Source organism: Podarcis filfolensis (assembly GCF_964270895.1).
Source record: "Podarcis filfolensis genome assembly, chromosome: 2".
Taxonomy (NCBI): domain Eukaryota; kingdom Metazoa; phylum Chordata; class Lepidosauria; order Squamata; family Lacertidae; genus Podarcis; species Podarcis filfolensis.
This window is the reverse complement of record NC_139605.1, coordinates 101466678-101482790: the sequence shown is the minus strand read 5'-3', so window position 1 is coordinate 101482790 and position 16113 is coordinate 101466678. Positions and strand designations below refer to the sequence as shown.

At 45.2% G+C, this 16113-nt stretch overlaps 2 protein-coding genes across 3 annotated transcripts in view; one reads left to right on the top strand and one right to left on the bottom strand.

Annotated features, from left to right (window-relative positions):
• APOH (apolipoprotein H) overlaps positions 1-16113 on the top strand; it is a 351268-nt gene that overhangs the window by 42343 nt on the left and 292812 nt on the right. The gene's annotated exons all lie outside the window — the stretch shown is intronic.
• Positions 1-16113, bottom strand: part of CACNG5 (calcium voltage-gated channel auxiliary subunit gamma 5) — a 63072-nt gene that overhangs the window by 13573 nt on the left and 33386 nt on the right. For both annotated transcript variants that reach the window (XM_083598978.1, XM_083598979.1), the window contains 2 exons: positions 1501-1736; positions 7-93 (listed from right to left, as the gene is read on the bottom strand). In XM_083598978.1, the coding sequence (XP_083455104.1) occupies positions 7-93; positions 1501-1736 (323 nt within the window). The remainder of the gene's footprint in view (positions 1-6; positions 94-1500; positions 1737-16113) is intronic.

The following is a 16113-nucleotide window of genomic DNA, read 5'->3' as shown; positions in this document are numbered from 1 at the left end:
ACCTACTTAAAACATTGACTGTTGATTCAGATGTCAGCTGGACATTCATTGGCATGACGTATTCTATCGTGAAGCACCTCCCACGTTCTTCACCTGGAATGGGAAAAGCCCATTTTACACTTTTTGGGGGAGCAAAGGCATCAAGCCCCATACTTCCCACCAGGATCCCCTGCGACGGTTATTTGCTTCTTTTAAACCATTCATACAATTGCAAATTGTGTAATTGGTGTATTTACTTGTCTAGCTTGGCTAAGGGCCCTTTAAAATATCACAAGTAAAAGAACAGAAACCAAGCAGCCCGATTTTAAATATTGCTTAGAAATATGTAAACTCCACTGATATAGCAATAGCACAGGTTTCATCTTCATGACAAGAGTATAATGCAGGGGTCAGCAAACTTACCGCGCCTCGGGCCGGTGTCTCCAGCGCCGATCGTGCGGCGGGCCGGAGAGCGGGGGAGCGTGTGCCCATACGCATGCCTACATGCTTTTTCTGGCGCACTTCCGAGTCGGAGGAGCACCAGAAATAGCTTGCATGCATGTGCACAGGCCTCCTCCGACCCGGATGTGCACCGGAAATAAGGCTTGTGCATGCGCAAATAACGCTTCCACAAGCGCACAAGCTATTTCCGGGGCCTTGCAGGAGAACTCCATTAGCCATTGGCAGTGGATAATGTGGTCACTGAGACCACATAACACCGGTCCTGAGAGACCTACAATGGCTCCCAGTATGTTTCCGAGCACAGTTCAAAGTGTTGGTGCAGACCCTTAAAGCCCTAAATGGCCTCAGCCCAGTATATCTGAAGGAGCATCTCCACCCCCATCATTCTACCCGGACACTGAGATCCAGCACCGAGGGCCTTCTGGCAGTTCCCTCATTGCAAGAAGCGAAGTTACAGGGAACCAGGCAGAGGGCCTTCTTGGTAGTGGCACCCGCCCTGTGGAACACCCTCCCATCAGATGTCAAGGAAATAATCAACTATTTGACTTTTAAAAGACATCTGAAGGCAGCCCTGTTTAGGGAAGTTTACAATGTTTAATGCTGTATTGTCTTTTTAATATTCGATTGGGAGCAGCCCAGAGTAGCCAGGGAAACCCAGCCACATGGGCAGGGTATAAATAATAAATTATTATTATAATAATGGAGTGGCTGCGGACTGAGTTTGCATTAAGACATGCAATATATATATATATATATATTTGAGCCTACGCAAATCCACATAGTGAATTGCACATGTGAACCAATCCAGTGACTCACTGGAATATTCCAACAACTTCAAAATGGGCCACCTGTCCATTCTCCCCACCCCTACCCCAAGGTGGTGGAAATTAAAACTGTGCACATATCCATGCATGATATAACTGGAATATTTCACAGACCTTAATTCTAAATTTAATCAAAATGCGCAACTCACAGGACTCAGAAACATTAGTTGCTAGACATGACTAGCCACAGGGACAGCAAGCAAAAACAGATTCACTTTTCAATAAAGCGCAGTACCTGCCAAAAAGCAAACCCTCCAGAGCCCAGAGTGCAGAGACATCTTGATTTCAGCACTCTGGTTTTGGGGCAGGATAATCCCTTCCTCCAGGTACAGCCAGTAGTCTGTGCTCACAGCAATCCCCAGGAGTCCCAATCCGCACACGGCAAACACGCTGCTAAGCAGAGTCAGGGCCTTTCTGCCACAGGTGCTCATTCCCAAAAGCATCAGGGTCCGACGGGACAAAAGAGAACTCCTGCACGGGCAGAGAAGAATACAAGAACTGTTAGCAGTGAATTGGGGACATTGCATGCACTGAATGAAACAGAAATTTCCCTCCTTCTGTGCACGCTTTGATATCAGAGTTATCAGTGGGGAAACAGCACAAAAGCCCCATATAAGTTGAAAATGAATGTGGCACACCATTGTCATGTCCCTCCATGTCCAGGCATAGGCAAACTCGGCCCTCCAGATGTTTTGGGACTACAGTTCCCATCATCCCTGACCACTGGTCCTGTTAGCTAGGGATGATGGGAGTTGTAGTCCCAAAACATATGGAGGGCTGAGCTTGCCTATGCCTGCTCAATGCAATGCGCTCTAGGTGGGGCTACCTTTGAAGGTGACCCAGAAACTACAACTAACCCAGAATGCGGCAATGAGACTGGTGACTGGGAGTGGCCGCTGAGACCATATAACACCGGTCCTGAAAAACCTACATTGGCTCCCAGTACATTTCCAAGCACAATTCAAAGTGTTGATGCTGACCTTTAAACGGCCTCGGTCCTGTATACCTGAAGGAGCATCTCCACCCCCATCGTTCAGCCTGGACATCTGGGTCCATATGGAGACATAGTATTACATATAGTAACATAGTATAGTCATAGTATTACAATAGTATCCCAGTGTGGCATGGTGGAAAGAGGATAAGACTAGAGCTTACGCTCTAGCCACTAGGCAACACTCTCAGCCCAGTCATCTCTCGGCCTATTCCCCCCCCCCATTCATTCATTTGTTCAGCCTTTATTGGCATAATTTAGACAATAAAACCATAGGAGGAAAACCATCCATGAAAATAATGGTAATCCAGACATATTAAAGACATAAAACATACAAAAGACTCAATAGCCACCATTAAATAAATTTAAGTAATTTTAGATTTGACTTTAAAAATCTTGGCTAAATATCCTGATACAATCTCAGTAGTTTCGGGAATATCATCCCCCAACAAATACTGGATTACAGATTCTTTGCAATTTAATTTACAGGGCTGGGGTGAGGATTTTTTTAAAAAAAAACTGGGGGCAGGGAACCACATACACTGCCTTGAGCTGCCTGGAATAAAGCCAGGGTATAAATATAAGAGGGGTGGGACTTTACATCAGGAGGAATTTGACAGAGTAATAAGCCGATTGCTCCATCAGTTCAAGTATCTCTGCTTGCCTGTTGGAACAATCTACCCACTCTTCCCCTTCTATTTTGTTCTGGGGTTTTTTCTCACACTCTCCCCACCCCCAGCCAATTTAGACGATGCACTCGGGGGGCTTAGAGAGGGAAGAAGCCTCATGGTGTGAGTGGAATTCCTTGTAAGGGGCTTCCACTAGCACAGGGGTCCCCAAACTAAGGCCCGTGGGCCAGATAAGGCCCAAGGGATTCATTTATCTGGCCCGCAGCAACCCCCACCGCCCACTCTTACCGGCGCTGTGCTGCATGGCTGCAGGAGCACTGGAAATAGCTTGTGTGCATGTGCAAGCGTTATTTCTGGTGCGCATCCAGGTCCGAGGAGGCCCGTGCACATGCGCACAAGCTATTTCCGGTGCTCCTCCGACCCGGAAGTGTGCCGGAAATACAGTGGTACCTCGGGTTAAGTACTTAATTTGTTCCGGAGGTCCGTACTTAACCTGAAACTGTTCTTAACCTGAAGCACCACTTTAGCTAATGGGGCCTCCTGCTGCCGCCGCGCTGTTCTCATCCTGAAGCAAAGTTCTTAACCTGAAGTACCATTTCTGTGTTAGCGGAGTCTGTAACCTGAAGCGTATGTAACCTGAAGCGTATGTAACCTGAAGCGTATGTAACCTGAGGTACCACTGTAGTGTGTGGGCACGTGTATGGGCACGCACTCCCCCGCCCTCCAGCCTGCCATGCAATCAGTGCTGGAGACACCTGCCTGAGGTGCGGTAAGTTTGCTGACCCCTGCACTAGCAGTACTGAGAGGCTTGCCTAAGGCTGCAATTCTACAGGCACTTACTAGCGAGCAAGCCCTGTTGAATGTAGTGTGACTTACTGCACAGAATTGTGCTGCCTGGGTGCCTAGCGAATTTGTGGATTTGAGGCGAGACTGAACACTCATCCATTACATCAGAGAGAGAGAGAGAGAAGCTGTTTGCCAGGCCACACTGCAAGCTTTCAAGATGCTCAGAGTCCTTTTATCATCACTGGACTGGTGATACGTGCACAGTGAGACAGCCAACTCTCACACAGGATTCGAAATCCCGCTGCCTTCGACTCTGACAAATCTCTCCCTTGGCGGATTCTTGACGTGGATATTATGAAGATGTGGAGCTCAGCAATGCAGTGTAGCACGACAAATTACTGTGGTAGCGTTCCCCCCCTTCAATATATATATTCCTAGCACTGCCATTTGGCTTCCCGTTAATTAGCCCTTTTTGGCACTGGTTCAGGGAAAAGCACACAAAGTCTCGATACTCCAGCATGTGTAACGTGCAGTTTGTGAGCTGCACCTCTGTCCTTTCTCTGCCGGAACAAACACATAACTCTCCTAAATAATAGGAAGCAGCCACACAAGTCCTTTAGAGAAGCAATCATCGCAATGTCACGTCAGTTACTTACGAAGCTGTACTTAAACACACAAGAAGGCAGCCCTCACCCTGCAGGGCGTACGGTCCAATGTAGACCCCAAGTTACCAGAGGCCTTCTCTGACCAGGAAGCTTTGAAAGTCAGAAAATTGATGCTGATGTAATGCAGAGCTCACCTCATATCGGACATCACCTGCTTGAAATTCCTATAGAGGTCTCAAGGTTTTCACAGTCAGTACATTCATCGGGACTAAGTGTCTCTGACTATATGGAGATGCAGAGGGCCTGTCTGCTAAAGAACAGAGCTGTGTGAAACAGCGAGGGGGCTCATTAGGGGCACTTGCTATCAATATGAAAAACAGGGCACCTGATCCATGCGACGGTCACCTCCAGGATTGACTATTGTAATTCGCTCTATGCGGGGCTGCCCGTGAAGGTGTCCCAGAAACTCCAGCGGGTACAGAATGCTGCAGCGAGGCGTCTCACAGGGTCCCTGCCATGGGAGCATATTCACCCAGTGCTTTTCCAGCTGCACTGGCTCCCAGTGGAGTACAGGGTCAGATTTAAGGTGCTGGTTTTGACCTTTAAAGCCCTTCATGGCCTAGAACCCTCATACCTACGGGACCGCCTCTCCTGGTATGCCCCGCGGATACCAGGGCATACCTATGTCCCGGGCCCTAAGGAAGTCTGATTAGCCTCAACCAGAGCCAGGGTCTTTTCAACACTGGCTCCGGCCTGGTGGAACGCTCTGTCTCATGAGACCGGGGCCCTGCAGGATCTGATTTCTTTCCGCAGGGCTTGTAAGACAGAGTTGTTCCGCCTGGCCTTCGGCTTGGAATCAACTTGATCCCCTTCCCCTCTATCCTTCTGTGATGGAACTCCTATTTGGGGACTTCCTTGGCTTTTTTTCTGGCCCATGTAGGATCAGTCTGGATAGTTGGCCTGGTGCAGATTTGACATTTTCATTTCCAAAAAGTTTTTGATTTGAGTTTCTACTGAAATGAGGCTGCATTTTAATGTGGTATTTTAATCTTGTTTTTAAGTTGTATTTTAATCAATTGTTTTATACCTGGTGTTAGCCACCCTGAGCCTGGTCTTGCTGGGGAGGGTGGGGTATAAATAATTATTATTATTATTATTATTATTATTATTATTATTATTATTATTATTTTCAGCACTGGCTTATCCAAGTTGTTTCTGGGTCCGATGTTGACAACCCACTTGCAATTCAGTTGCATGCAGCTGACCCGATAACAACCCAGCCACAATAGGGAACAAACAGGTGGCACTCTGAGGAAGGCCTGGCCTTGCACACACCCCTGTTGCACGCCAACATCAACAGCAACCTAGCTGAATGAGACATGACGAGGTCGAGTCATGGACATCTGAAAAGCACCTTCAGTTGGTGGCAATTCACCACTGTATCCCTTAGGAACTGTAGATTCCCTGGGAGCATATTGGGATGGAGGAGCTCAACCGAAAGATCAGTAATGGCAGACAAGTTTCTTTCCTAAAAGAAGTGCCTGTCCAGCATGACCGACTTTCCTCTGCAATATTCAGTCTCAGAAGAGGAATGGGCACCTTTTAGCCTGTTGGGTGCCCCCTGTCGTGAGAATGCACCTTGTAATATGTTCCAGGCTACAAAGGTATAGTGAAGGCTTTTTAGCAGAGAAAAACAAGGAACTTTCCAACTGCCAGAAGCTCTTCTACAGGTCAAAATTCAAGCCATATGTACCGGGAGCCATAAGTAGGTCAAGGCATGTTGTTAACTCCTTTTCACAACCTCAGTTATACGTAGAGCTGGGGGATTGGAAACAGGAACGGTCTCAAATAGGGCTGTTAGAAATGTAATATCTATCTATCATAATAGTCAGTCAACCCCAACATGGATCTACATCCTGTACTGTTGCAAGTTGTCGTGCTTCTTCAGTGAGCTTGATCCAAAAGCCACAACATTTGGTCTAATGGGTCAGCCTTTCCCAAACCTTTGCCCCTCAGATATTTTGTACTACAACTTTCATCAAACCTGAGCTTTGGTCATGCTGGCTGGGGCTGACAGGAGCTGTAGTGCAAACCATTGGGAGGGTACCATATTTGACAGTGGGTGCAACCATTACACAACTGGGAAGATGACCATGGTTCAGGAATGACTCTAGACCTAACTTTTAGGCACTTTCCCATCATCTAGGGCAAAGAAGATATTACTCTGGGATACCATTACATAAGATATCATTGAATCACAGCTGAGCACAAAAACAAAACAGAGGAGGGACTGACAGTTGAAAAAACGTGGAGCTGGTTCCTAAACAGAGGAGGGAAATGACTAATTTTGAAAGTACAGAGCAGGAGGAGTCAGAACATATGCTGCCAAACACCTTGTTTATGAAATTCATCATTTATGGCGGTAACGAACAGATCTAATCTCTCAAGGACCAGAGTTCAATCCCATGCGCTGATTGGCCACAATGAGAACAGGATGCAGGATTAGATGGACCACTGGCCTGATCCAGTCAGTTCTTCTTATGATCTTATGTTCTTAGTTTCAACAGATCTCAGCAACCACTGGGCAACCCACACAAATTATGGCAGTGAGCACATTTTTCTATATTATTTCCCAAGGTTTCAGCACTCAGCGGTAAGCTCTTTAGAAACTACTTTCCTTTTATGACCCAACCCTTCTATTTTCCTCATTTCTAGCATTTTCTTTATTTCAAGTATTTCTATGCCACTTTTTAGCAGAGAGACCTGTTCTTCAGTTCTGGCATGTGCAAGCTGGAATCAAGCCAAGAGGGAAGTTTCAAGTTCACAGTTGGCAAATCTGCTAATTGCGACAGTCAATGCACCCTGGATGACTTTTTTTGAAATTAATCACTTGCAAATGTATGCTCATAATTGATAGCTTTGGAGCACCCCACCCCCAAAGCCCCATCTGTGTTCACTCAAAAATAAACCCGACGAAGTTCTTAAGCACGTTCCTTTCTCCCAAGAGGACACAGTGAGACTTATTTCAAAAGAGTTGAGTTGAATAGTGAGGTGCCAGTTCCTTCTGCTTAGCACAGCTGGCCCAATTTCAGGGATGTAATTTTCAAGCAAGTACCTATGAATGTTGGAGGGTGGCAAGGCCATTCAGCACACCCCCACATGTCAATCAATAAAAAACTTTTCTTCAAAACAAATATGGCTGTTACCGGTTTGTGCAACCTCCATAGGTTCCTATAAGCCCTGGAGCGTGGTAGAAGAACAGCAGAATATAATTAACACATAGGACTTGCCCTTATGGTGCTTAAGTGCAAGAAAACTGGCTTAAGCACTTTATGGCTTTCACTGTAAGTAACTTTCATTACATAGTTTTTAGGCTAGTTTTATGTCAGATCCAAGAGGATGATAGACACATATAGTACAGTGAAGCCCAGATACAAGATTGTTCAAGCTAAGCTCTTTAAAAGAACCCACTCTGATTAAGACAAGTGCAAAAAAATAGCTTCAATATGAGCACCACTTAGACCAGTCAGGGAAGACACCAATTTTTAGACTTTGAGGGAGAGTGGAACTGGCTGCATGTGAAATGCTCAAACTTGGATTAAGGTAAGCCAACAATCATTCTACTACATAATCTGAGATCAAACAACACAATAACCACTTATTTGTGTGTAATTTGCAAAATGGCCTAAAATGCCATCAAAATAGCAGCTGGAGGATTCTATCCTTGGGGAGTTCCTTCAGCACATCCCACTTGATTTGCTCTGGCCTATCCCTTTTTAAACTCTCCTAAGCAAAATATTTGGCCAAAAAAGGAATTTTCTTGGTAGTTTGCTCAAGTCTGGTACAGGCAAATCCAAACTGCCTGTGAGCTAGAGAGTTCAACAAGTACAGTATTAATGTATACAAAAAGTGCTGGTGTCATTGAAGTTTGCTCTACCTAGTTCTGAATGTGTTTTTCCAGCACCATGCTGCTCATCATGAATCATGTGGCATCACCCCCCCCCCAAATGTTTATGGCTCAGAATGTGAAATGAGTTTCTGTGAGAATCTGTGCATTGAGTGGTCAGTGATTGGAATGCCATGTGTTCAGAGCCATCTGCTTTGTAGACCCACGTATTCAAGAATCTAGAACCTTAAACCTCCATAGAAACACTCCCTGACTGCTGTCACCAATGCAACCAGACCCTGTCTAAGCAGTCTTATTTGATGTGCATGTCATCTATTTGAGTCAGTTCTCTCCGTCGTCTCTTACAATGGTTGCTGTTCCCCATCCAGATCTAAAACCCTCTCTTGGGAGGGGGAAAAGGGATAGTTGAATCTCCAGAGGCCGCTTCTGGGAACCAGAAATTCCTGAGATCGGAGCAGAACCTGGGACTCTGACACAGAGGAGAATGCACCAGCGAGATACGGAATGTCATTGACACAAACTACAGAGGAGCTAAACCCAGTCTCAGACCCTGACACCAAGCCTAAGCCAGGACTTCTCAACAGGAAATCCTTGAGCTAGAGACCCCCAACCTGGAACCCTAAGATAGATCAGCCAAATTCTCCTAAGAGATCATGCACCAAGGGGCCTCGGGCTTCCCAGTGCCTGCTCACCAGCACAATCCATGCACAAGGTAGGAGCTGAGTGAGAGACGATGAAGTGCTAGACCAGGGGACTTCTTCAGAAGGTGGACAGAATCTGGGAAGGGTAGTCTGGCCCAAGAGGAATAAAAGGTCTCCCTTGAGCTCCAGACCCTCAACAGAGGAAACTGTCTGATTGGAGCTATCCAGGGTCCTGAAAATGCAGCATTTTATCAGCTACTTACGTAAACTGCCCTCAGGTGCCTGCAATGCTATGCCCCATAGGCTCCCAGATCATGGGTAGGCAAACTAAGGCCCGGGGGCCAGATCCGGCCCAAACGCCTTCTAAATCCGGCCCATGGACGGTCCGGGAATCAGCATGTTTTTACATGAGTAGAATGTGCCCTTTTATTTAAAATGCATCTCTGGGGTATTTGTGGGGCCTGCCTGGTGTTTTTACATGAATAGAATGTGTGCTTTTATTTAAATTGCATCTCTGGGTTATTTGTGGGGCATAGGAATTCATTCCCCCCCATATAGTCCGCCCCCCCACAAGGTCTGAGGGACAGTAGACTGGCCCCCTGCTGAAAAAGTTTGCTGACCCCTGCTCCAGATTATGGGAACAAGGGCAATACAATAGGGGGCATGCACATGACAAGAGACAGGAGTAGATCAATTGAGGCTTTATAAGATCACATTGGTGTGATTAAGATTACAGGCTAAAAAGTGGAAGTGTGTGAAGAAGAAGAACACTTTCTTGTTTTCTATAGTCTGTATTTTAAAATCTTAAAATAACCCTTTAAGTAAGAAGCAAATGACATAAAAGTTTACTCTTCCAGTGGAATCATACCTACATGTTCTATTTCCCAATCCCCTTGCAACAAAAAAATATGTTACTGGTTGTGACTTTTCTCTTTGTAGATCCCTTAAATGCTACGTGCATCTGCAAGGCTGCACACATACAATATTTATGTATTCTGCTTATCAGTTACTGATGATAAAATAATGCAGCGAAGGCAAAAAAAGGGACAGCCATAATGGCACACAAAAGTGTCAGGAAAAAGGGTTTGCAAATCAGAAGGAATATGTAACTATTGAAGGGGTTGTCAACCTGGTCCCTACCGCCCACTAGTGGGCGTTTCAGGATTCTAGGTGGGCGGTGGGGGGGGGGGGAGGGTTCTACGGCACAAGCTGAAACCTCCTTCCATTGAGCACTGGTGGGCAGTAAGGAAATTTTACCATCAAGAAAGATGCATTAGTGGGCAGTAGGTATAAAAAGGTTGACTACCCCTGAACTGGGTGGTGCTGTGGGTTAAACCACAGAGCCTAGGGCTTGCCAATCAGAAGGTTGGCGGTTCGAATCCCGGCAACGGGGTAAGCTCCCATTGCTCAGTTCCTGCTCCTGCACACCTAGCAGTTCAAAAGCATGAAGTGCAAGTAGATAAATAGGTACCGCTCCAGTGGGAAGGTAAACGGCGTTTCCGTGCACTGCTCTGGTTCACCAGAAGCGGCTTAGTCATGCTGGCCACATGACCGGAAGCTGTATGCCGGCTCCCTCGGCCAGTAAAGCGAGATGAGCGCCGCAACCCCAGAGTCGTCCACGACTGGACCTAATGGTCAGGGGTCCCTGAACTATTGCATGAAATGTCTTTGTCAACAGATGCATTTGTGCATGCACTAGTGGGCTTTTTGTGGTGTTGGGGGACGTGTTACTCCACACTCATTTTTAACACCTTCCCATTAACCTGTCATTGAAGTGCTCCTCACTTAGGAGAGAGTTAAGTTCCACGTTGCCCCATGCAAATCTACTTTAAGCGTGAAGAAAAAGTGGGTCCTATGAGAGAAATATCATGTTAGCGTGCCCAGTGCTCCAGCTACCAATTAGGGAACACATCCACTGATTTTTCTATCCTACTATCAGGATGGCATTTTCATTTACATTCTAAATGCTTACAGAGATTCAGCAATGCTACTTTGCCTTCAGTGCTTTGTGCTAACTCAAGCCTGGAAGTGCTAGCTTTAAGCAAAGGCTTTAAGAGAAGCATTGATGCAGGAAAGAAAGCTGAAAGCCCTAAACTCGCATGAAAAAAACACCAAGAGTCAAGTGGGAGAGAGATGGGGAGCAGACTGGCTGACAGCTATTCATCTGAAAGCAGTCTTCATCCCAAGATCACATAGTTGGAGGGTGAAAGAATTGCCATCTGCAATGGCCCAGATACTTTCCAATAATGTTTCTGCACTGGTTTTTTTTTTTTTTTTTTGTCCTCGCTAAGTGATACATCATTTCACTCCCACATTCCAGGATCAACGTTTGCTCGTGCTCCCCGCGTCTGAACTGCCTCTCCTAATTTATTCCTTTTATTTCCACAGCTGTCTGTTTCCAAAGACTCTATTAGCCACCAAGACCACCACATTTTATTTACTTAGATTCATTGTCCTTTCTTATCCTAAAAAAGGAGGCTCTTTCAGAAAATACCAGTTAATTTATTTCTTTCAAATTGCGTTTATATTCTATTTATAGATGTACATAAGGAACTAACATTGTTATTAGATGCTATCTTTTATGAAGTCATGTTTTCCTACGTTTCTGGTTGTGTCATCAGAGGTCATGCTACAGTCTTATTCCTTTGTATTTTGTCTTCAAGTACAAAAAAGTATTTTTTTTTTAATGTATAGAATTAGATAAAAATATAACTATAAAAATGGCTCTGAAACAGTCCCAAGTGATTGGTAGTTGGAGCACTGAAGATACAAACTTTTATTTTTCTCCCAGGGTCTCTGTCTCTCCTGCACAGGATAGCTCAGTTGGTTAGAGCATGGTGCTTATAATGCCAAGGCGGCAGGTTCGATTCCCGTATGGGGCAGCTGCATATTCCTGCATTGCAGGGGGTTGGACTAGATGATCCTCAGGGTCCCTTTCCTACTCTCCAAGTCTATGATTCTAATAAATTAGTATCTAGAACTTGGAGCTTGTATCTCTCTATGAAGTGGTGAGCACCTCAGCTATCGATTTTTGTTTAAAGCAAATGAAATAAAATAGAGCCAGTCACTCCATCATAAAGATAATGATTTGTTCTGGGTGCTAGACACACAAGGTGCTAGAAACCAGTCAACTATGATGAGGCACAGAGCGGGAAGCAGCAGAGTCATTCAAAAATCCAATGATTCTGGAACTGAAATTCTAATATCCTCTCGTGCTCCTTAGTAGATAGATGCACGCCAATGGAAACCAGAATGTTCTTGCTTAAGACTCCCCAATGAATACAGGCAAGACTGAAAAAGGAATCTGGTTTTGAAAGCATTCTCATGTGAACACCCAAATGCTATGTGCAATTCACTGGGCAACCCCTAGGTGTTTATTCACACATGTTTACAAATCGCAACATGAAAGTGTCTTGTCTAATTTTGAATTTCACAATAAGCAAAGGCCCAAGTAAGCTTCTGGGGAGTGCAAATTACATCTGTTACCTTGTTGGGTTCCCTCCTCCCCAAAACTTTAAATTTTTCAAAGGTAAAAAGGGAAAGGCTGCTTTTTTCATGTTCTTCAAGTTAATCAGCAGAATGCAATATGGCAGATCAAAACCCTCTGGATATAATTTCTGCTCTTAGGCTCATAATATATTTAACAAGTTATAGAAATGAACAACTCCTGGCTTCCATTAAGCCAACTCCACCGCAGATGAGCCTTGACTTAAATTATTCTCTGTGCTATACCACCTTATCTAGGTCAAAGAGGTAGGAAGCAAAGAGTAAGGCTAACTCAGTACAACAGACTTATTCGTTACTATTATTAAAAGACTTGGTAGAAGGAAGCTAGCTTTGGTTCAGCAACATCTCTGCTCACTTTGTCCAAAAGGCAGAACATAAAATGTGCCGGTCAAATCCATGCACACTGCTTATTCTCACATCAAAGACAACTTTTTAAGATCTCCCTCCCTTGGCTCATGAAGATATCTTTCTTCTTCTGAAAAAGCTGCCTATCTCAGAACAGACTATATCTGTGTTAAGCAAATAGGATTGATGTGTACCGTATATGGAAACAAGTTTTTCTAGAGATAAATAAAATTTGTGTAGCATAAATGTCTGCTTTATTTTAAATATACTATCCCATTTGCATGTTCTAGTTCCACGCAAAAGCACACTAGCTTTCCCAATCTTTATTTCATTTTACACGGACATGATTTTTCCGTTAAATTTTTATCCCTGTACCTTCAGCACCCAATTCCCCTTAGGACTGCCAACCTTAAAAAGAAAAAGAAAAACATAGTACATTCAGCCTTCGAATCATTAAAGCACCAAGAACAAACATCACATAAAACCTAATAAGAAAATAAGAGAGGGATGATAAAATCATCACAGTAGCCAAATGGTTACAACAAATACGGAAGAATACAGATATCTTTCCTTGGTGCTATGAGAACATATTACATCCCAGGAGAGATTCCCTAGGGACAGCATTCCAGAATGGGGGCGCCACACCTGACCAGGTACTTATTTCCTTACCTTACATGGCAGAGGCACATGGAAGAGATTCTGAAATCTCAGTGATTGGATGAACAATATGGGCATGACAGCCTAACAAGTTCTTGGGCAATAAAGCACATGGGACTTCAAAAGCAAGCACCAGCACTTTGGGGTGGTGTTTAACGAAGAGTAGACCAATTTCAATTACTGAACATGACAAGGTTAGGCCCCTTAATTTTAATAGGTTCACTCAGAGTAAAACTCAGCTGAATTGAGTTGAGCTTGGAAATGGACCAGGAGACAGTGAAGATGCTTCCGTACAGGTGAGATACAACCCCAGCATCTGGTCCCAGTTAACAGCCTGGTATTTTGACGTAGCTGCAGTTTCTTGAATTGTGGCCAAAGGCTTCCCCACATTCAACATGTTGTGGTAACCCAAAATGGAGCTTACCAGAGCATAAGCAGGGGCACCGAGTAGTGGGGGCTGAGGGGTCTTCAGCCCCCCCAGAAATTTTCAAGGAGAGGGCTGCCCCCCAAAACCCTGTGCCCCATTCTGCCTGCTCCTGCCCACCTGATATTGCTCAGGCATAAGGAGGCTCAGCTCCACACTCATTCCCCACCGGTGCACTAGGCAGGGTCAGGATGCAACACGTCACGTGAGGCACCCCCCCCCAATATGGGGGTCAAGTTGGCACCCCTGAGCATAAGTAACTTTGGCTTAGCTATATCTCTGTCCCAGGAGGAGACACAGCTAGTGCACTAATATAAACTGATGAAAGGTAGGGTGGGTCACTGGATCTACAAACACTTTTGGGGTCACACTGTCTCTCAAGGTGAGCAGTCCCTCATTTGGAGGGTTGCTGAATACACAGAGAATGAGTATGGTATAGCAAATAGCAGGGTGGACTCAAATACGGAAAACCAGACTCAACTAATCTATGCGCTAAAGAATAACATTTATTAGGTGGTCTTGGGCAATATGGCCAGCTGGCCTACTTTTATCCAATGGGACTGTTTTAAAGACAATCAAGGTAATATCAGGGTAAGCTCTGGAAAGCACTTTGTGCATTGACAAGTGCCATAGAAATTAGCAAGGAATTGCGGGGGGGAGAGCTCCCACTTTAATATTTGTATAAAAGGTTAAGGTAAAGGTAAAGGTAACCCTGACCATTAGGTCCAGTCGTGACCGACTCTGGGCTTGAGGCGCTCATCTCGCTTTATTGGTTGAGGGAGCCGGCGTACAGCATCCAGCTCATGTGGCCAGCATGACTAAGCCACTTCTGGCGAACCAGAGCAGCGCATGGAAATGCCGTTTACCTTCCCGCCGGAGCGGTCCCTATTTATCTACTTGCACTTTGACGTGCTTTCGAACTGCTAGGTTGGCAGGAGCAGGGACCGAGCAACGGGAGCTCACCCCGTCGCGGGGATTCGAACCGCCGACCTTCTGATCAGCAAGCCCTAGGCTCTGTGGTTTAACCCACAGCACCACCCACATCCCTTATATAAAAGGTTACACATTGACAAAGAACCAGTGCTCTGAGAACACGGGGGAAAAAACCACTGAGTTGAGTGTAAATGATCTAGAGGCAAGGGTTTCTTACAGTTTGTTACACTTCCCAAGTACACTTTGGAGCTGGCATTGCAAATCTCATCTACACATCTGTCATCCTTGTGAGCAAGAGCATTTGGCACCAGCTGGGAAGCAGACATTTGGCAAGCTTGATCTTCCTTACTGCTTTTCTCGACAAGAAGAATGGTCGGATTGCTTTGCAGGCAAAAATACTGCTTGAGTTCATGGTGTGCTGGTTGCCTCCGCGGTGGCAAGACTCAGCTAAGAAGGAACAGAGATATTGCTTTCTCCCATAGATTTCCTTCTTTTTTGTTTCTTTACTGAGTGCTGAGTAGCAACGTTTGCACATTACATCCGTGATCCTCATGGTCAGCAAATAATGTTAGATCCACTGTAGTCTAGTGGTTAGAGTGTTGGACCAGGACCTGGGAGACCAGGGTTCAAATTCCCACTCTGCCAAAAAGCTCACTGGGTGACTTTGGGCCAGTCACCATGTAGGCCACTTTGAGCTCTTTGGAGGAAAGGTAGGATAAATTTAACAATAATTTTACTGATTGTTACTGACAAAAGGACAATGTTCTCCACTGCACCTAAGCCACAGGGAAAACACAAAGCCCTTCCTACTGCTGCTCCTTGCATTGACTGCCTGACTCTACCATATGATGGGGACAGTCCTGTCTAAGAACTCTGTGATATTATTGAGAACAGATAGAAGAGATTCTGCACAAGATCCACCCTCTGTAATGACTGTATTCTTTGTAATCTGGGCACTCCTTGAAAAAAGTACAGTCGTACCTAGGTTTTCGAACAGTTTAGTTCTCAAACATTTTAGCTCCCAAACGCCACAAACCTGGAAGTGAGTGTTCCAGTTTGCCAACTGCTTTTGGAAGCCGAACATCCGATGGGGCTTCTGTGGCTTCCAGTTGGCTGCAGGAGGTTCCTGCAGGAGGTTTCTAACGTTTTTGAAGTTGAACGGACTTCCGGAATGGATTCTGTTCAACTTCCAAGGTACAGTGGTACCTTGGGATAAGAACTTAATTTGTTCTGGAGGTTTGTTCTTAACCTGAAACTGTTCTTAACCTGAAGCACCACTTTAGCTAATGGGGCCTCCTGCTGCTGCTGTGCCGCCGCTGCACGATTTCTGTTCTCATCCTGAATCAAATTTCTTAACCTGAGGTAATATTTCTGTGTTAGTGGAGTCTGTAACCTGAAGTGTCTGTAACCTGAAGCGTCTGTA